Source organism: Pygocentrus nattereri, chromosome 5, assembly GCF_015220715.1.
Source record: "Pygocentrus nattereri isolate fPygNat1 chromosome 5, fPygNat1.pri, whole genome shotgun sequence".
Lineage (NCBI taxonomy): Eukaryota > Metazoa > Chordata > Actinopteri > Characiformes > Serrasalmidae > Pygocentrus > Pygocentrus nattereri.
Genome location: NC_051215.1, coordinates 14,747,368 through 14,768,582, shown reverse-complemented (window position 1 = coordinate 14,768,582; position 21,215 = coordinate 14,747,368). Strand labels below are relative to the sequence as shown.

General features: G+C 38.0%; 1 protein-coding gene across 1 annotated transcript in view; it reads right to left on the bottom strand.

Annotated features, from left to right (window-relative positions):
• Nucleotides 1-6,662: 6,662 nt before the first annotated feature.
• ednraa (endothelin receptor type Aa) overlaps nucleotides 6,663-21,215 on the bottom strand; it is a 30,727-nt gene continuing 16,174 nt past the window's right edge. Inside the window, exons 5-8 of the mRNA XM_017701440.2 lie at nucleotides 17,373-17,525; nucleotides 14,947-15,080; nucleotides 13,235-13,343; nucleotides 6,663-11,116 (exon numbers count right to left, since the gene is read on the bottom strand). Of these exons, the coding sequence (XP_017556929.1) occupies nucleotides 10,982-11,116; nucleotides 13,235-13,343; nucleotides 14,947-15,080; nucleotides 17,373-17,525 (531 nt within the window). The 3' untranslated portion in view covers nucleotides 6,663-10,981. The remainder of the gene's footprint in view (nucleotides 11,117-13,234; nucleotides 13,344-14,946; nucleotides 15,081-17,372; nucleotides 17,526-21,215) is intronic.

Genomic DNA, 21,215 nt, shown 5'->3' with positions numbered 1-21,215 from the left:
CCAGTGCACTCTCAAACATTACATTTTCTGTAAGAATAAAATCAGTATTGTAAAATGAAAGACCCTTTTATGTCACCTAGGGCCCTCTAAAGTATAGCGTAGAACTAGTTTTCTTCAAAAATAAAAGTTAAGAGTAGCATTTCAATTGGCATTGGTACCATAATAAAGACAAATGACGTCTGTTTGTAATGCTGTGCTATTGCAAGGCACACAATGTACAAATAATCCTATTTGTAAAAGCACAGCATGAAGCATAATCCGAACAGCCAGTGAAGTCTGTTAGCAGTTAACATTCCTACTGAGTGAGGAAAGCCAAACATTTTCCAGTTAGTTTATTTAATTAAAAGATGCACATGCAGCACTTTGTGTGCCCAAACTCAGGATTAAGATTTATTAGCAAGGCAAATTCAAAATAAAGAGTTTTGCCTTTTTTAAATCAAACATTAAACCTAATCTAGTCAGGAGGCAGCCTGACTTACAAGGTCTGTCATAGTTAGGATATATATCACTGTTGTTGGAAGAAAACGAGAGCTTTACAGGAAAAAGAAAAAACTTGCATCACTTTTAACAGAAGTCACTGGAACCTTAAAGTTATTTCTTTGGTCCATTCTGCATGAAACATACCATATAAAGTAAAAAAAAAATTATATATATATATATATATATATATATATATATATATATATATGTGTGTGTGTGTGTGTGTGTGTGTGTGTGTGTACAAATATTCCTAAGAAGGTCATTATTGCAAAAAATTGCATTCCTTAAATATATTATATTATATATTAAAATATTATATATTGTTTCCCCAACACTACTATTTTTTTGTCTGGAGTTTCTTGCTTTCATTGTATTATTTTTATATTTATTAAATTTCTATAAGCTTAAATGTATGTTTTAGCACAATGCATTTCAATACAATATAAAAATGAATAATTATTTCAAGAAGAAGAAGTGCTTGGTTTCAGCCGACAGAAACAAGCAGCTCCACCTCTGTTACCTTTCACTCAAATACACTCTGCAGCTCCGTCCTTTACAAAAGAAGTCATGGTTTTCAGAGCTGTTAAGAGAGAAATGAAAAATCACAACTATTCAAAACACTTTACTGGGATGAAACTTACAGACAATGTCTGAACGGCCAGAGGAGCCGCAGTGTGATGCCACAGGAATCAATGACGTGTTAAGTGAACTCCTTTGTTTATTAGAAAGCAGAGAACTGAGAGAACTTTGCCCCAAACTAGCACATTGAGAACTCTACTTATATGGTGGGACTTTAAGCATGTTACACAAACTGATCTAATTTGTTTGGCAGTTGTTTCTGTCTGTTTCCGCTGTTTCTCCTTCAGCGTCTCAGGACCTGACCCAGGCATGTAACGGAGTGGTTTTACAGGGCCCTTCGGGGTCACTTTCAATTACGCTCTGAATAGTCATGAAGAATTTAATGATGTGCTACATGGAAAAGGCTCAACCTTTCCATGATATAAGCAGAGGCAGGGGTCTGGCCCATAAAACAAAAATATTCAGCATTTCCTCTTCACTCTCTCATTACTTTTCCTGGGAAGGAATCAAGTCCCTGCTTGGCACTCCACCAGCAATTTGCTCTGCAGCTTCTTCTCTTCTTCTTCCCTGAAACAGTTGATATAGCAGACATCAGATGAAGCGCAGGGTTTGGGGCAGAGTTTGGGTTGCCGTGTCTTTCAGTGCGCTGTCGGGATGGGACGTTTTTTCGTTTCTGAATGCAAGGAGGCACAACTTTTCCTTTGTGTCGCTGTGCAGCTATCGCACTGCCCCCAAGTCTCAGAAATGACTGGTTGTGGTGGGACAGATTGTTCATGAATATTGAATCCATCCTTTTGGCTTTTATAAATTAGCAATGGCTCTTGCCACAGTCATGCGAGTGCCTTTCGCTGGATGGCTGCGAGCGATCGCTCTGCAAAATCGCACGAGGGGTGCTGCCATGTTAGGGCAGGGATAGACAAACAGCCGCTCTGTTTGAGAAAACTGGAGACACATTTAAACATTAAGCGCCTCGTGACGTCCATACTTAATCTCCCAGGAGGCCTACGGGACAGGAGCAGTGTGTTTAGGCCTGCGTGTAGAGGTGGCTGGAAAATAACATACACACATATGTATGTATATATGTGTGTGTGTGTGTGTGTGTGTGTGTGTGTGTGTGTGTGTGTGTGTGGATTGGACTGGAGCTGCAACATATACAGGCAGAAAGCAAAGTGTGCAGTGTTTTTGATGTGAACAGTGAACAGTCCTATGACTCTGTTTATGGGTGTATGATTCAGCTTATGGGTGTTTGATGGAAAATGGTTTGTGTAAGCAAAAGATTTAAAGCAATCCAGTCATTCCACTTTAAACAAGAAACAGCACTCTGTTTTTCAACATGCAGGAAAATCATGTGCACTGTTTCACAGCAGTTCAAAAACACCACAACCGGTCATAGCTGAGACACCACTTATAAGACAGAACTAATAAGATCACATTCCCTCTTTTCATGTGTTTACAGAACTGTTTCGTACGCACATGTTTGATACATTATGAGAGGGTTTTAAAGAGAGAACAGGGGGTCATGGTTTAAAGACAAACTAACAGGGTCTTGTTTGAAACACAAGTGAACGTCACAGAACATGCAGAGAGGTTTAACCCAGCAGTTCTCAAACCAGTTCTGAGAGACCCTTAGACAGTCCATATTTTTGCTCCAACCTAATTTGCAACACAGGAATAGAGTAAATGAACAGGCTCTCTCCCTGAGGAGGACCACTGGTTTAACTCACTCTAAACCAAACCGTACTACTCTTTAAACGTTTGGAATCAATCTTTTCAATAATATAAATCCCATTTGGTGGGTATTAACATATAAACGCATAAATGATTCTAATATGCTTGTCTTGTGCAACCACAGGTTTCATATCAATTGTAATAGGAATAATAATAACAATAATAATAATAATAATAATAAACTGAAGATCTGAAAAAAGACATTATAGAAGGTTCCAGAATGATGAACAGAGCGGTATAAGATTCTATAATGTCAGAGAAATCCATTGAATTCCAAATATAATATATGTATAATATATATATATATATATCCATCCATCCATCCATTTTCTAAGCCGCTTCTCCGTCAGGGTCGCGGGGGGGGTGCTGGAGCCTATCCCAGCAGTCTTCGGGCGGAAGGCAGGATACACCCTGGATGGGTCGCCAGTCCATCGCAGGGCAGACAGACAGACACAGACAGTCACTCACACACTCATATATATATATATATATATATATATATATATAAGCATATGACAAATACATTTATATTTATACTCTTCATCATATTTCAAAAGTGGTGATGCAACAAACCAAATCTAACTGAAGATTATTTTAAATGGTTAATGATCCTGAACTGTTTATCATTTTCACATTTCTTGTTGTTTCCAAAATACTTGTTGTTTCCACAACCCACCCCCCGACAAATGACCCAGGAGGATGAGCGGCTTTGATAATGGCTCAGAATAACATTGACGCTTGTTGTTTAGAATATTTAAATCTACACAGTATAAGTAATTTAATGTAAAATACCCAAAATGATTGTGACAATGTTTTATTTATGTAATTTTAGTGATCTAATGAGAACATAAGGAATGATATTTAAACATTTTCAAAACAAGTAAAGGTAGAAAAAAATAAGGAGCCCCATTAAAGGGGAACTCAACTGATGTTTGAAAATTTCTTTTGAATTAAATTTCTTATAATTCAGTCATTTGTGAAAGTGCTGTTCAAGAGAAACAGTGGTGATGAATGAGACCAGATGTCTGAGGAGTTTAATGCCTATAAAAGCTCTCTCACAGAAAACTATGACATGAAACAGTTATGGATACACCGCCTAATGTTGTTTTACAATGGTTCTGAGAGAAGTTGTTGGCTTAAAATGTGTTTTTAAACATTGTGGAGAGGTACATTCAGGGCGCCCCCAAAGAAAATATATTTTTTTCCCATTTACCACTATTTTACCATTATTAACATTACAGAAAACGTGGATAAGTTCACTGGTAAATTTGCATAGTAAATAAATTTGCTTTGTAACCCCTGGTTCCCATCACCACCACTGTGAAGAAATCTGAGGCAGAAAGTTTCTACAAACAGTTTCATCAAGCTCCAGATGATCAAACTCCTCCAGCAGACGTTTTATCATCTTAATGATTGTTTTATGCAGAAATTTTGAGAAATAGGTGGAATTCCCCTTTAATTCAAACATGGGCAAGATAGGTTTGGCAGGTGTCACTCAGAACTAACTTTCCTGAAGGCTATTCTATGAAAATATAAGGTGCCTGAATATCCAATCAGGCACTTGGGAAGTAAATATGGATTTCAGATGTCTCAAAATAACATCCCATATGATGAAGTTACTGAAGGAACCCTTGAGAGCAAATGAGCTCTTGCAGGAACCTGACTGGTTTCCATCAAGCACTTTAGCTTCAGAACTCCAAGAGGAAACATTTTCATATATTTCTCGAGAACCTTTTGGGGATTTTGGAAGAAACTAAATGCATAAAAACTGTAACATATATAGACTTCTATTTGAGTTAACTGGACATCTGAAGCTGAGAAAGGTTAAAGATTTATATGTTCATATTATTTCCATCCACAGCAGATTTTTTTTATATTTTCTGTTACATGTTTAAAGTAGTATTGTAATGACTACCAGATGCTTTTCTTCAGACTACCTATCCTTCAAACTATCCCGAAAGATGCTGCTTCCACACACTTTATCATACACTAGAACTTTCAATGGGAAAAATCTTTTAAGATGTTTAAAGAAGAAGCTTGAGAAGCTTTATGTTATGACTACCTTCAACCTACCATCAACTCACCTTTTTAGAGCATCAGAACTACAACACAGCTCTGCACACTTAACAATGTTTCCATTTGGTGAAACTGCAGTCTTAATAGCAGTGCTTTCATGCAGAACACATAACATTAACAGCATATAAAAACAACACTAAAAATACTGAGTTAAGCTCAGGAACAGAACATTACTTCCAGCTTGTCTGGAAATTGGTTCCATTATCTTACCTGCTTTATATAAAATATATATTTATAGTACAAACCAAAAGTGAGTCACACTTCCCTCTGCTTTCTGTCAGTTTGGATCTGGCTCAGTCACATATTGCAGGCTGCTCATGTCTGTAGGGTTTCGAAATCTCTTGCATGAGAGATGAGGTCAATGTATATCCAAAAATAGAGTCTTATTGGAAGGAAAGAACATTGGAATATCTCTCCAAACTTCCAGCAATTCATCATTCAAGGCTGATTCACATTCACTTGCAGTGGGAATTAGAAAAATGATATCCATGAACTTCATGATTGAGGCCCAGTGAAGAAAAAGAACAGCGGGAGAGTTCATCTACCAATTCAAAACAGCATTATAATGACATCATACTTCTCAGAATAGTGGTAAACAAAATATAAGTACAGATTTTTGTGTCCCGCTTTATGTCCCGCAATTGCATAAGTGTCTCACAGCTACTAATCTGAGACATGCAGAAACAGCCGTTCATTTTTAACCCACCTAGGTTACAGAAGTGTATCATAAAACTTTGGGCCTGCCAGTGGGTCCTGGCCATTTAAGGGGTTAAAGCAGAGAAACTTAAGGTTTATTTTGAATAAACAAGGAAATCTTTGCGCAGGTGCTCATGCGACTTAAGGCCTGACGGCATATTACAGGGGGTTCTTAACCTATTTCTAAGCGCTGTATTTTTCCAGGGTTAAACACTATTTTGCGAGTCCCCATTTCCCTCCTGTTGTAATGTGTAGTGTCAAAGTTCAACTAGATCAATGGTGCCCAGTCCTGGTCCTGATCTACTATTCTGAAGAGTTCAAATCCAATTCATTTGGCTTTAAGTTTTATAAGCCCCAGTAGGCAATCATTACCTGGTTCAGGTGTGTTTGGGTTAGGGTTGGACCCTCTGCAGTGTGGTAGATCTCCAGGACCAGGATTGAGCGCATCTGAAGTGAAATTTAACACTAGCACAAAGAGTTTTCGGCATAACGTGACAGACTGAAGACAGAGGCCTGATAGATTTCGGAAATAGAGAAGTCCACATAATGATGGCTGTGCTTCTTTCGGATCAGTGAAGAGTGAAGCTTGCGCAGTAACAAAAGCTCTTCTGCTCTGAATGGCGCTTTTTAAAGGACAGCTTCACCTCTTTTGAGTGTGTGAGCTGTGGTCAGTTCCTCTCTGGCAAGCGTAAACGTTCCCACCGAATTCCTCAGACCTAAAGCCTTCCTCCCTTCTCCCGAAAGGCAGGAATCTGCTCTTCTTTTTCTCTTTTGAGCTATTTCATGAGGCCACCAGAGAGAAGGGTTCCTAAAATCTGACAAGCGGCTTTTAGAGAGCTGCACCAGTCTTTATAAATTAGGCTCTGATAAAGACACATGTTGCAACCAGCAAAATGCAGAAATATGATTAAGTGATTAAGTGCGTGTTTTGCTTGGCTTGGGTTTTTAACAGGAATTTAGGAGTTTGCATTGTAATGACTTCATAATTGAAAATAATCCTTCTGACATTGCCTCTATCATTCGTATTCATAATCCTGACATTGTTGTCTAATCTACCACAGACGTGGTAATATGTCTCATCACAGAAAAACAATGGCCTGCACTTGGAGCAATACAAATGCTTTTATATTATATAAGCTTTACTGGAAAAAGAACTTTAATTACATACATAAACATTCTTAAACAAATTAAAAACACATTTGTCAGGACATAGTGATGCCACACCAATAAAAGCCAAATTATCTTGTAAGAACCATTTGCTGAGCACACTTTACAGACACATTTTGAGACCCTTCCACGAATGCAGCACATGTCGTTAAACTGGACACAGATGACGTTGACAATTCTACTGCCAAACAGGTCAAAATGTGGCTCAGATAAGTTCCAGACTGGAGCTTCTTCCCAGCGGAAACTGAGCCAGAAGCAGGCTGCTCTCTCACGGGTCTCTAGACGTCACTTGAATGGCTGGATCAATAGTGGCATCTGTTATGTTTATGTCAGAGCAGCAGATTATCTAGATTAGTTTGACGCATCAAACACCACTGCTAGTAATCTGAGCTGCAACAGGTACATTTAGAAGAGGAGCTGAGATATAAAAGGTTGCCCATTACAACTTCTGGTAACTTTAAAGGAATACTTCAGTGTTTTTCAGCCTCATCTGTCAAATCTTTAGCATATGACTCATTAACATAAACAATCATCTCCATGTGTTTCTCCATATTTAGTGAAGAACTGTTTGCAGTTGTGTTAATGAGAATTTTCTTTGTTTTTATTTCTTTTACTGTATCTGATTTAGGAGCTAACCAGAGCTTTACATGGTGTGGGTCCTTAAAATGTCTTCCTTCATTTACGTGTCAGTTCTGATTGGCTTTTGCCTGGGAAGCTGTTAAAAACTGCATTATAAAAATGACATCAGCAAATCATCACCATGGTGACTTTATGAATAGGGGTTTTGACAGTGCTGCATTTTACATGGCATTGCATTGTTTTCTCTTCTTTTCTAAACACACCTAGATTAGTTAAATCATAACTGATGATGCACTACAGATATAGACTAGGAAAAATACTGTAGTATTCCTTTAAATTCAGCACTTTTTGCATAATGTAAAAGCATGAAAGAAAAGTGTTGCATTGATCTAAAACTGCAATCTGAGTAACACAGACCTTTCTCAGTTGAAATGCAACCAAAAGTTGTATAAACCACTATATTCTCACTAAAAAATATTATAAACTGAAGCCTCCTGAATGTGATTGAAACCAATCCCAGCTGTCTCTGAAGCTCATATGAAGAAACAGAAATGACACCATATTCCTGGAAAAGGGTCTTTAGGCTGGTTCATCTCAGACTGCTGCTAAATTCCATAACAAGTGACATAATATGATCCGACATAAATAAAGACAATAGAAAGGTTACAAATGTTCATACTAAGGTAGTCTAATGTATACACAATGAGTAATACTTAGGAATAGGGAATTCACAGTGTTGCGAGTAAAGGAAGATGTTTAAACGGTGTGGTTGTTTTTTGGTTCGACAGAGAGGCCCCCTTTTTCCCAAGCCCTCGCGCTGAACTTAGAAATGTTCTCTCTCTCTTCTTTTTTTTTCAACGTTATTACCAAGGGTTTGTTGCAATTGGACAGCCTCCTAGAGCTAAGTCTAAAATTCGAACAGGGTCAGAAGTCATTAGCCTCTGCATTGCTAACTGGAGCTGATGGTCAGCAAGCCCAGCTGTGGGACAGAAAGCATTAGCTTTGGCCTGCATTCCTTATGAAGGATCAAAAAGCACCTTTTCGTTTTGGTTATACGTGAAGTTTAAAATGTTTCTGGAATATGTGGTGCAGTATAGCAACGCATTATTTGGGCATGGATCAAGTGTATTTATATAGAACACAATACTGCAGTGTCCAAACAATTTGAAGTGGTAAAATTCGTAAATGTAGAATGCAGTGAAAAAAGGTTTTCTGCATTTCTGTGTGATTTACATAGTGAATGGATGCATTTTCTTAGACTCTAGCAGCTCTTTGCGTAAGAAAAGGTCATTGTAAATTCAAATAAATTCCAGTTACAGGGATGAAAAGGTTTAGTTCCTGGGAAACATTGGTCAGTTACTAGGTTTGATTTGGACGATGGGTACAAAAGGTACCTGGGAGACAAAAATAACAAAATACAACTTCCAAACCATACCTTAGTAAAGAGTATAAGTTTATGAACCTTCAAAAGTTGCTAGACACAAACAGCTGCAACGTTATGTAACAATTTTACCTTAAAATAAGAGTTTCAAAATCATTTTAGTGGTACACTGACTTACAATTGGGAGAATCATATCTCTGTCATTTTCACTCCAGAATGCTTGCTATTCTGCTATGTAGCTTTGGAGGAGCGGGCACGAAAGTTCTATCGATAAACGCACAACGCTTTATGGCACCACATCACACATTAAAGAGCCTGAAGAAGATGTTGGAGGAAGCGAAGAAGACAAACGAGAGAGTGACCAATCAAGAGACCGAACAAGACTAAATATCAGTCTTTTACTTGTTGGCGAGATATATAAGGATGCTAGATAGTTAATGGATAGCTAATGGAGCTATGAACGGCGAAAATCCAGCAGCAGAGTGTACATCACTGCCAATGTTATATATTAATGATTGCAATGTAGGCTGTAACCTAAGAGGAGTCAGATTGCTTGACCTTCGGCTTGTCAACAAATGCATGTGTACAGCTGTCTGTGAGGGATGGCTCAAAGCACAATTTTTATTTACAACAGTGGTATGAAGGCGACCTAAAACTGTAGGACCTCAAGAGTAATAAATACCAATTCTGGCATCTAAAAGCTTACATTTATGTTTATATTAACTTTAGGCTCTCGAGTGGTGCAACCATCAAAACCAGTGGTACCCGGCCCTTCTCTTAGAGATCAACTTTCCTGTAGAGTTTAGTCCTAACCTCCAGCTAACATGCTTACTCAACACAAATGCCTCAGATTCAGCCAATCAAGAACTTCAGAACAAGTGAATTAGCTGGAGCAGGTGTGGCAGATTGAGATTGGAACCAGACTCTCCAGGAAGGTAGACCTCCAGGACCTGGGTTGGTGACCACTAGTCTAAACGTTCAACCTGTCATTAGGAGATTGTGAGTAGTTTCCAAGCAATGCCAATAGAGCATGATTGGCCTTATTCTCTCTCTTTGGGTAGAATCGCCCTCCTTTTCTGCTCCAATCAATGTCAGCCAACGTTGGCATCCCTTAGCCTACATAAAAGTATCAAAGCTCTCCTCCAAGCATTTCGTCCAATGATGCTACATTTGTGGCAGTTTGAAAAGATGTGGTGGTGCTTAACTTATATGTTGGCCTAAACCCTCCCTGCTGGATAGCATGTGTTTAGGAAGGGGGGCCTAGCTGGGTGAGAACTGATTATGACTAAAACGAAGGAGAAAATTGGGTTAAAATTCATAGAAATAGCTTATGTTAGCTTTGAAAAAAAGCACCTGGATGTTTACTGAGTTCTGCAGCAATGTTCTACACACAGACAGATTGATGATTCTTTTTTGTTATCCAGAAACTGAACACTGCATCTTGTTCTAATTTGGATAGTCTCTGGATCCATTAAGGATCTGAGAAGAAACAGCATGATAAAATGAAGAAAAGCAAATCCATTTTTCAAAGCACTGTAAAGAACAAGACTTAGCCCTTTGAACTCAGTCCACCTCAATAAACTAAAGTGCTGTCCATCTTACCAACTGTTTCAACAGTCTGGTGCAATCAGGATGACTTTAAATAAGTGGGATCAAGCTCGCCAGGCACAATATAAAGTCCATCAGATGTTCTAGGTCCATATTTAGAGACCAATTGGGAGTTTCAATCCTGAGCAGCATCAGGAAAATTTGTGATGGTGGCCTCTTTGGCTTAGTCCAAATTGACAGAGAGAGAACGTCATACACACCACTCCACTCTTCCTTCCTTCAGTTTCCTGCCCCTTGAGAAAGTATGTTAACAGCCCACACATGTGTTTGTGTGTGTGCAGGTCCTAGTATTTGTGTGTTCATGGGCCATGCTAAGCCCCTGATTGGGGTTCATTTATAACTGACGTTCAGCTGCATCCTGCCCCCCTCTCCTCCACCCACTGCCTCCTGTCTCACAGCAAAACATAACTCCAGAAGCTTCTGGGAACATGACCTTAAATACATCAGTCCCATTGTCTAGTCTGTGGTTGGTTATATATAGATATATATAAATATATAACAGCAGCTTCTTTTCATACTGTGCCCGGCACAGAAAAGCGCTAGTTTCCTCTGCACTTTTGTCTTTAAAGCTTCACATGTCAAGGTCTGCAGTTGAACTAGGTGGTGGCTTTCATCCTGTCAACAAAGCTAGGTACAGATGAATCGCAGTGGGTCCTCCAGGCCACAGGCAGCGCCGTGCAGCGCAGATCAGTCGCTGTCTTTGCGCAAGCTGCGATCAGTGTGATTGTTGGGCTCTTGGTTTTTGCACTGGATGCTCGTGCCGTTCATTGGGCTTAAGCTGGTGCCTTGGCTCTTGGAGCGGCGCCAGCAACACAGGCAAGACTAGTAGGATTGAAACATAAATAAAATTTGTTTAGGATTATGAAGACATTACCAGAGGTGTGGTCTACATGATACACAAACTTCAATAACATGTTTTTGTTGATTTTCTAAGTGAACATAAGTTACATCCTCTACAGAGAACATACCTCCGCACATTTTAATGCACAATAACTGTTTATTTGCTTAATTTAACATTAAATGTGGCCAGTGCATAACCTCTTCAACTCCTTGGAACCACCAGTGGTTCCAAAACGCACTTTGTCATATTCTTTCTAGCATTCATATTTCATAAGCTATATTCAAAAAGTGGGTGTCATATGAGAGCTTTTACAAAAAATACCTTACAAGTAAATACAATAAAAATTTACATTTATTTCATGCAGTTACTGAATAATTTGCCTTACGATGTGGTTATGAAAATTCAGACAAAAACCAAATATATCCTGGAGAATAAGAGGTTAAGTTATGGCACCTTTTATATGCTATGTTTTATTTTTCTTTAATATGTTAAACTAAAATAATGCATTAAAATTTATTTTCACTTAAAAAAACCCCAAAAAATCAACAAACATGTTATTGAATGAGGGTGTTAAAAAAAGATTAAATGTTTATTCAAACAAGCAACCTGCACATCCCTGACCTCGTGCACTTGGTATTAAAATCTATCTCCAGTGATCTGATCAAGTGGACAGCGAGACATGTAACTGTTTACACCTGTCTCATGTGTCTTAAGTGACCATATTTTGTGACTAGAGGAAGTGTACCACCCATGCGTGTTTTTAAAGGGATGGTTGGGGTGGTGTCTGCCTTCCCAAAATCTGGCCCACCCCAAAATTTCCCCCACGTCATTGGCTTCCACCTCACTGTGGGCTGAGTATTTACTTCTTTAACAGAGTGTTTTTTTTGTTACCGGCAAACTGCGGAACAACTGCGGAACAACATTGTGTACATGTCATTTTACAGCCAGTAAGAGCGTGATCATAAAAAATAGACATACGTGAAAAAATTAGAAAACACTTATGCTGAAAATCTGTAAAAACATACTTCAGTTACTTTCAAAAGTGGTCTCTTTATATTTAAAGTGTAAAAACATCATAAATGTAATGTTAAGAAGTTTTAGCTCTGTTACTATGTGCTAGCTAAGCTGGTCTTGCTAACTGTGGGGCAACATATAGCAGTCAATTCTTGTATCTGTAGCTATGTATATGGGTGTGTGTGTGTGGGGGGGGTATCAGATCATTTCAGTATGACCTCTACTTCATACTAGACTACACCAGATATCCATATTTGCAGGAAAAATATACGCCAAACAACCACACACACACACACACACACACACACACACACACACACACACACACACACACACACACACACACACACACACACACATATATGAAAAGAAAACAACAAAAACAAAACAAAATGCAGTAATTTGTAAATCTACTTTCACTTGTATTGAAACAAAAGACAAGATCTATATGTTTAGTCTCATAATACAAAGTGTTTTTGTGTATAAACACAATATACACACATTCAAATTGTTGTCAATAAACACTTTTTGTTACCTGTGTAAAGTTCAAAAGTCAGCATGGGGGGGGTATTAGTGCCCATGGCACAGGTATCCTGTACATCAATGAAAGCACCACTAATGCTAAATTATATATATACTTATTAGAGCAATATATGCTGCCTTTTAGAAAAGATACTTTTCAGGGTTATCTATGCTTATTTAAAAATTCAATGATGAGCCCCTTTGTTCTGTAATCTGATCGCGGCTTTAAGACACAATGGCCTTGATAACATGAGACCCATTATTAGCTTCTTCTGCTCACTCTAATCTCTCTATATGCCTGTGATGGTTAGAGTCACATGTGAGGTTTAGCATCAGACATGGCTTATCTCTTAGCTTTCTTAGCTCTTCTGGCACAATGCATGATGTGATCCACCCTGATCTCTAAATGAATCAAGCACTGGTTTACTTTTTCCCATAGGAATGTTTCAGATCAGCAGCTTTCAGGTTGGAGGGGCCCATTCAGAGGGAGCAGCAATAATGTTTAGCACGTGTTAGCCAGTTAGTGTTAGCATGTTAGCAAATGGGTGAATGGTGCAACTCACGTTGAAGCAATTCTTAAACTTCTTGCTGATGAAGTAGAGGATGATGGGGTTGATGCAGGAGTTGACAGTGGCCAGGTTCATGCCAAAGTGATTCATGATCAACAGGAAGCTGAAAAAAAAGATTTTTTTTTATTATTGATTGTTTTGGCAGCTGCACAGCCACAACTATTTTTTGTGGATATTAGTATTAGAGCTTAACATATTTGTCCAAACTTTACAGGACCTGTAGGCACTCATCTTCTAGTTCTAGATTTCTCACCAGCTTTTATCTAGATTTCCATTATCTGCTCAGTCTTTACTTCATTCTTAACTACTTTCACAAACTTACATCACTTTTAATTTAAGTCTGAGGTCCATGAGGCCCATGTTCATGAGACAACAGGACATAAACAGGGAGTCAGTTAAGTAAGTACAATTTAGCACAGCTGAAAGTACATTTTATTTATTTGTACAAAAAATATTTTTACATTCTTTGTGCAGAAGCAGAACTTTAGGATTAAACAGGTGAAGCTAATATCTTGCAAGTAAGTCATATCTTGTTAATACCTTGAAGTAGCATTGTACCTTGTTTACCCTTCTCTTGTATCCTTGTATCTCCATTTTTGTCCACATATCACAATCTTTCTTTTGACTTAATTTGAAATTGCGTTTTATCAAAATGTTGACACAGCAGAAATGGTCCAAAATTGCTTGGAATGAATCATTTCTCCATTGACGTCCACTGAAAATTAAGAGTATTTTTTCCTTCTCCTATGTTGGAGAGGGAAGGTATCATTTCATATTGCTTTATATTTTATTCATATGTGTACTAATTATGGCTATTGTTGTCACTGCCAGGAAATCGGTGCTGTACTGTCAGATTTTCTTTTACACTTTGGGTAGTGGATGGTCAGTTTGGGTCAGTGAACTTTGCAGAGAACTTTGTTGTATTGGGTCAGTTTGAAATTCATTACAATGATGTGGTTCAGGTTTGGAGAGAATTTTGTTTGGCTTGGGTTGAGTTCAGACAAAAAACACAGGGCTGTGTGTTGGTTTGGGTCAAGCTCGGACACAAAATTCCCAAAATGTCAGCTCTAGTTAAAGGTCCAATTACAATCATATTTTTAGTAACTTCTACTTCATGGCAGTGGCTGTTGCATTATGTCAGTGGTTAAAACTTGATCCATACTTGAGCTGCATGTACAACTTGGCACGTGGAAGATAGGCATCAAGGCTCCTCTCTGTCCTGGCACTGAGATGGTGGAACAAACTTCCACTGGCTGTCTGAACAGCAGGTTCCCTTGCGGTTTTTAAATGCAAACTGAAGACCCATGTCTTTGTAGAGCACTTAAGTGAGCACTAACCTAAGTACATATTGAAATGCATTGAATTGCACTTATGCTATGTCTTCATTTTCTGTCTTTATTTCTAGGTATCACCACTGGCTTTTGTTTCTGGCAGCGTCTTAACTCAAGGATATTTTGGACTCTAACCTATTTGTATTAGCTATGATAGAATATCTGAGTGGACACTGATGCACTTTTATAAGTCACTCTGGGTAAGAGCCTCTACTAAATTCTATAAATGTAAATGTAACATTTTCTATTGCAGTTTCTCCAAGATGCTACTCAGTGTTCAGAAACAATGGGTGAGGTACACCAGGTCACTCTGTGTACTGAACACCAGCAGCAGCAGGAAATGTATGGTTTGTGGACAAAGGAGTTTCCACTCACTTTAATAGTTCACAACGGTTTTTGTCTCTTTCATCATACATCAGTTTCTTCAGGAGTCTGCTGAGGTGCAGGGGGAACCAGCAGAGCGCGAAGATCAGCACCAGACAGAAAACGGCCTTGGCCACCTCCCTCCTCTGCAGGACACAAAACCCCAAACTCCATCATCATCCTCAAAAACATAATCACTTAGATTACATTAAAAACTCCTTTAATAGGTCATTTCTGTCCTTGGGATGCACTTTTAATACTCTTTCAATAATACAATTTTAATAGTTATTATGTTATTGCATAATCATGGTGTGTGTTTACATGCACTCAGTAATCTGATTATTCACATGTTCATGTAAACAGCATATTCTAATTTCTTAGATCATTGTAAGGTCTAGAAATCTGATTAAAATATCCAATAAAGAGAGCTGGATTTTAGCTCAGTAATCAGATTTATCAGTGCATGTAACTCTTATTCTGATTTCTTTCGGATTTCTTAGACTGTGCATATGCAAAAACAGATCGCAGTACTGGAAATAAACAAACACCATTGCTGTGAGATGGCAGCAAAACAGCTTTGGAGAGACACTGAAACATGCTTGATGAAATGCAGAACTTAAATGTTCTTCATCTTCTAGATGATGTACATTCATATTTTCAGGCAAAGTTTCGTGATATTGTTTTAAAAAAAGGCTGTGGCTTGAAGTTTGAGTTTACAGTACATTTACATCACTGATGTCTTCTTCTGTGAGTGTATTGGTCGGTTTCAAAGCAGAAATTCGATTACTGTCTGACTCATGCAGACCTGGAGTTTTCACATTATCTGATTACTCAAGTGCACATAAACGCATTGATCATACTACTGACAAAATCAGATTTTCTGTTATTGTATTAATAAGTGCATGTAAACACACTCACTGTTCAACAGATAACACGTTTTCATCTCGACTTAATTTCATCTCGAATTAGAAAGATGGATTTCACTACAAACCCTTGCTTTTCAAATTTAATGAAGTCTTGCCTTCAATTTTGCCCAAAATAAAGTTTTGAAATTACCTTAACAGTCAGAAGACAATCATAACAAGAAGCACTGGACCTCATCCACCAACTGTTCTTTAAAAGAAACTTCTACTTAAACACACTTATGCAGTTTTCACACAGATTCTGACATTCACCATTGTTTTCCTATATGGGATTTGTTCTTGGTTAAGAACTACACACACTCGAGGGGTAAGAATCTACACACACTCAAGAGCACATGATGAGAACAATTCTGCAGTTTAAGAGCGCATCATGAATCTCACATAGACTTTTCTTAGGACCTTTCTCAAGAACATATTTAAGAAGACACTAAGGAAGATGTTAAGAAGTTAAGCTGCCTGTAAAAAAGGAATGGTTTAGGTGCGACTGTTGTAAATTCTAGATTTTACAGGAAATTTTGGTAATCTTTTAACAACATCATGAAGAGGACACTCCCACTTATTGTAAGCAACATTGAAAATATCCTGAAAAGCCACCAGACTTCATACAGGATAATATTTAGACCAGACGAAGGCTGAATTTGCTTAACAGCAGTAAAAATAAAAGAATAACCATTTTTTTCTGTATTCTTTTTAAGCTGTCAGCCACCTTCCTTTAAAGATTTGGCCCAGTAGTTTTACCAGCAGTACCTTAGTGTATCCTATCCTTCTTTTGAGAATGAGGCCCAGGAAAGGTCACTAGCTTGTCACAGAGTGGTCTCAGGTTACAAAGGTCATAAGGCTGTTATGACAGCTGTTGTTAGTAAGTTGCCATTAGAAGCTTTGAGAATCTGGACCCTGCATCATGGATGAAATGTTTAATAAAAGTTGAATAAGCCATAGACTATTTGATATGTCGCCAGGCTATTTGATAAAATCTGATCAGAATTGAACATTCAAATGAATTACTTTTCATTTTTTTGCAGATTTTTATAATGAAAATAAGTATTTAATTTTAGATATAGATGATAGTTAACATATTCTCTACAGGCAGCACATTTAAATATGGCATTTTCCTGCTAATTTTAGTGCACGATTTCTACCTATTTGTTAAGGTTAAATATATTGAAAAAACAAAACATAAAATATAAAATTTGCCATAAACAATTTTGGCAAAGAAACAATTGCTCAGTAATTGTGATGGGGTGCCTACACTTTTGCACACAACTGTATATCACACATCATAAAATAAAATGCACATTAAATGAACTCACAGTTCTAGAATGACTCCATTGCTATTGGCTACAAAATAAATGAGAATTTTTACAGTTCAGTCTGAGTTGGAATTCATTTAGATGTGATGATACATAAAGGCTGTGGGACAAAGACAGTCTGCCATGAGAGCTCTGCCTACATTATGATACAAAGTCAGAAACCGCCCTTCTCGAAAAGAAGAATACACAAATCAGCATGCTTTACCTGTTTGAGGTGGTCACTTAGAGCGATTCGGAGGCTTCCTTTCCGGTGGTTTAGCATCTCAAAGGCCATGAGGGTGTAGAAAAAGGCCGTACAGGCCAGCGGCACACAGAAATAAAAGCCAAAGAGCCACCAGTCCTTCCACTGAATGTAATGCTGGAGACAGAGAGAACAGATTTCAGTGCAGAGTCATCCAACAAGCACCTTGTTACAAATCCCTACTGAGTGCTTTCACTCACTGGGCACTTTATAAGCTTCACGTAGGTCATACATTTGTATGCAAAAGTTTAAATACCCCTGGACAAATGATGTGATTATTGCTGATTCTTTTCAGTGAACATGAACTAAAACAGTAGTGTGTGATTGTGTAGTGTCAAATGGTCGCACGCAAAGGAAATATTTTACATCAATGTGGTTTATTAGTTTTATTAATGTGCAAACATTTGACACGTTTTAATGTTAAAGCATCACTCATCTCTGCATGCTCTACAAAGAACTCGAATCTAGCATTTTTCTACATATTTGACTATATCTATCTATCTATCTATCTATCTATCTATCTATCTATCTATCTATCTATCTATCTATCTAGATAGATAGATAGATATATAGGTATATCTATATCTATATCTTGGTAAGCGGCCCTCCAACCCATTCATCACTGGTTAGTTGACCACAGGACTGCAGTGACAGTCTCCAGCAGGTGCTACAAGGATGGTGTAACCAATAAAGTGACCAGTAAGTGTATATTTAGCTGCAAACAAATATAACAGTACAAAAATGCATCATACAGCATGGAAACAATTATTTATGTGCTGTATATTAGACTGGCTCCAAGCCCTTTGAACCATGTGAACTGCTGAAATTGTCCTTGGAAAGATATGAGCCATGATAAAGCAACAAAGGAATCAGTATAAATGTATACTACACTGAATAACGTCCATACAATCAGAGCCCTACACAAAGCCACTGGAGTAGCTTAACTTGAGTAGCTGATAAGATTTTGATCATGATGGGTACGGCCGACATGGGAATATTTACGTCTTGTAAAACCCATGAACGCTCTGGCTGTAAATGGCTGTAATGTGTTTTATGGTGGATGTCATGTGGAGAAAAGGCTACGTGTTCCTAATCCACACATATGGCTGTGTTTTGGAGCAGATAGCAAGTTGTAATTGCGCCTGTGGTCTGCTATCAATTAACTTCTCCAAGCTCGTGAACAAAGAAGCTCAGCTCCAGATACTCCCCTTGAGCTTTCACACATCATTTCCGTATTCTCATCTTCCTTTTGTCCTAAGCAAGTTGTTTTCTGTTCGTTTTAGGTCAACTTAACATTATAGGGCAACTCACTGAAAAGATCTTTTGAGTGCTTCTAGCTTAGTCTAGATGAAAGCAAATTCTTTAGTACTGCATCTCAGTCAAGACAGCAATACTGTTTAACACATTAAAATCACAGACTTATTCCAGACTAAGGCTTATTATTCAGTAACTACAGAGACTTCAGAGCAAACTGGCTGAGCTAATCTTTGATTATAGAAGGGTTTAATACAATTTTGGAATTGCTGGTGGGCCCTGGCCATTTAATGGCTTGAGCGTACTCAAAAAACAAAACAAAACAAAACAACAACAAAAAATAAACAGTGAATGTAGTTGCCTCCACATTTGCTGAAATTGCTTACATTTTGTGGGGCTTTTATTTTGTTTCCACATTTTCCCAAAGGCTACATTTGCAATAATGTCACGATTGGCCCCTCCCAGTCCTGTCCATGTGTTCGTGTTGTGTTTTGATCTTCCGTGTGCATTTGTTTTTGGTTTAGTCCGGCTCCTTGTTTTGGTGACTCCTCCCCTGATTATTCTCACCTGTGTTTCCACCTGTGTCTTGTGAACCCTCGTTAGCCCTCTTGTATTTAAGCCCTGTGTTTTCATTAATCTAGTGCTGGTCTTTGTTTGATTTGTACTGCTGGTGTTATCTGCTGTATTGGTTGTGTTGTTTGTACTAGTCTTTGTATCGTTTTGCTTGTTTGATTCTGGTGTCTGTCATGTCTGTCCCCCAATCAATCCGTGCTGGATCTCTGACCCTGGACTGTCTCGACCCTGATTTTGGATTTGCCCATAATAAATCTCGCTTATCTTCACATATGCGTCTCCCTCCTTGCTCCCTGTTACAAGTACCAGCCTGAAGTGGTACAAATTTGAATTTGTTTTAATGTGACACAGATCTGAATTTTTCCAAGCTGTGTGAACACACAAGTCTGATCTTTTCAAATTTGATCTGAGCCACTTTCATATGTGGTCTTTTGTCTTTTGTTAAAAGAAATTTCATAACAGTACAAAAATGCATCAACAACATGGAAACAATTATGTATGTGCTGTACATAATTGTAGAGCACATGCATAATTGACTTCAAGCAGCTTTAAACCAAAAGACCAAAAGACAGACCCGATTAGCTCAGATCCAATGTTTCTAACATGATGATGGTTCACATTCGTGTAGGCATGGGAATCAAAATGAAATTATGGAATAATTGAAATTTGGGAGCAGGGCTATGTCTTTAACCTCTGCTCCTTCCAATCTTGTGCCCTATAAATTCTCGTCTCTTCTTTCTGTTTTTCCATGACAAAGTTTCACAGCCTCCACCACCATCCCATCTCCTCCCCCTTCTTAGGTCCTATCACAAGTAAAAACTGGAGGGGGGGTCTGGCCTTCCAGCTCCAGCAAGAAGACTGCCCAGAGCTCCAGCCCAAGTTCTCTGAGTTCTCACTCAGTCCTCCTTCATACTACTGCCATATGCTAAAAGCATGGCCTGAACTCACAAAGCTGTCATTAATGTTGATAAACGACTTGCATGCATTCATCCTAATCAATAACATCACGTAAATGAACTACACGCATCATCATGAAGAGCAAACAAACAAACCGGCAGAACAAGCCTTCTTCTTGAAGATGATTCACTCTGAGCTGTTCCTTATTAGTGCAAGGTGATGGTGAAACAGGGTCAGATTAATTGCTTTTGCAGCGTTTACTATCCTTTATTAACTTCAGGTGGAGTCCCTCCTCTTTTCTCAGCCCCATGAGAAATTGTTGGGATTTGAGTTCACAATTTACTGATGACCAAGCGATTAGTTCATTAAACTTTTTTGGCCAAGATCAAACAAAAATGTCTGTATGCTCAGAAAAAGTCTTTTCTGTGATTGAATTTGCTGAAACATACAATCATGTGCAATAGTTTTGGTCAAAAAACATTTTGTTAAAAATATTTATATACAATATTTCATTTTTTTCCACTATGTTAAACGTAGCAGATATAAATATAACTGTGCAGTAAAAGTTCGCAAAAAAGTTTGTTCCCTGTAGATAATGTGTTAAATTATTTTCAATATAAAATCAACAAAACATGTAATTTGACTGGGGATGTTCAGAAGTGCCCTGCGACCCTGAGGGAGAAGTGGCTTAGAAAGTGTGTGTGTGTGTGTGTGTGTGTGTGTGTGTGTGTTTATAAGTGACAGTATTCTTTAGGAGAGCAAATTGCTTAAAAAATCATGATGTTGAACATTTTGTTATGTTTTCTTTCTAAAATTTCATGAAATCCCACTAATGCCATAAAATCTAAACAATTTTAGCATATAAATAGGCAACACATCCAATTTTTTGAGTAAACTCAACTCAAACTGTATTGCTGACATAACTGATATACAGTGGTAAAAATGTGAGTGAACACATTTTTTATATGTTCTGAAGAGATTTTATGGAAAAAAAACAAGTTTCAGTTTCAAACAGCCTTCACACAGTTTTTGGAAGATCATCATTAATAAGGACTACAATCTATAAAAGTTCTTAACATACTT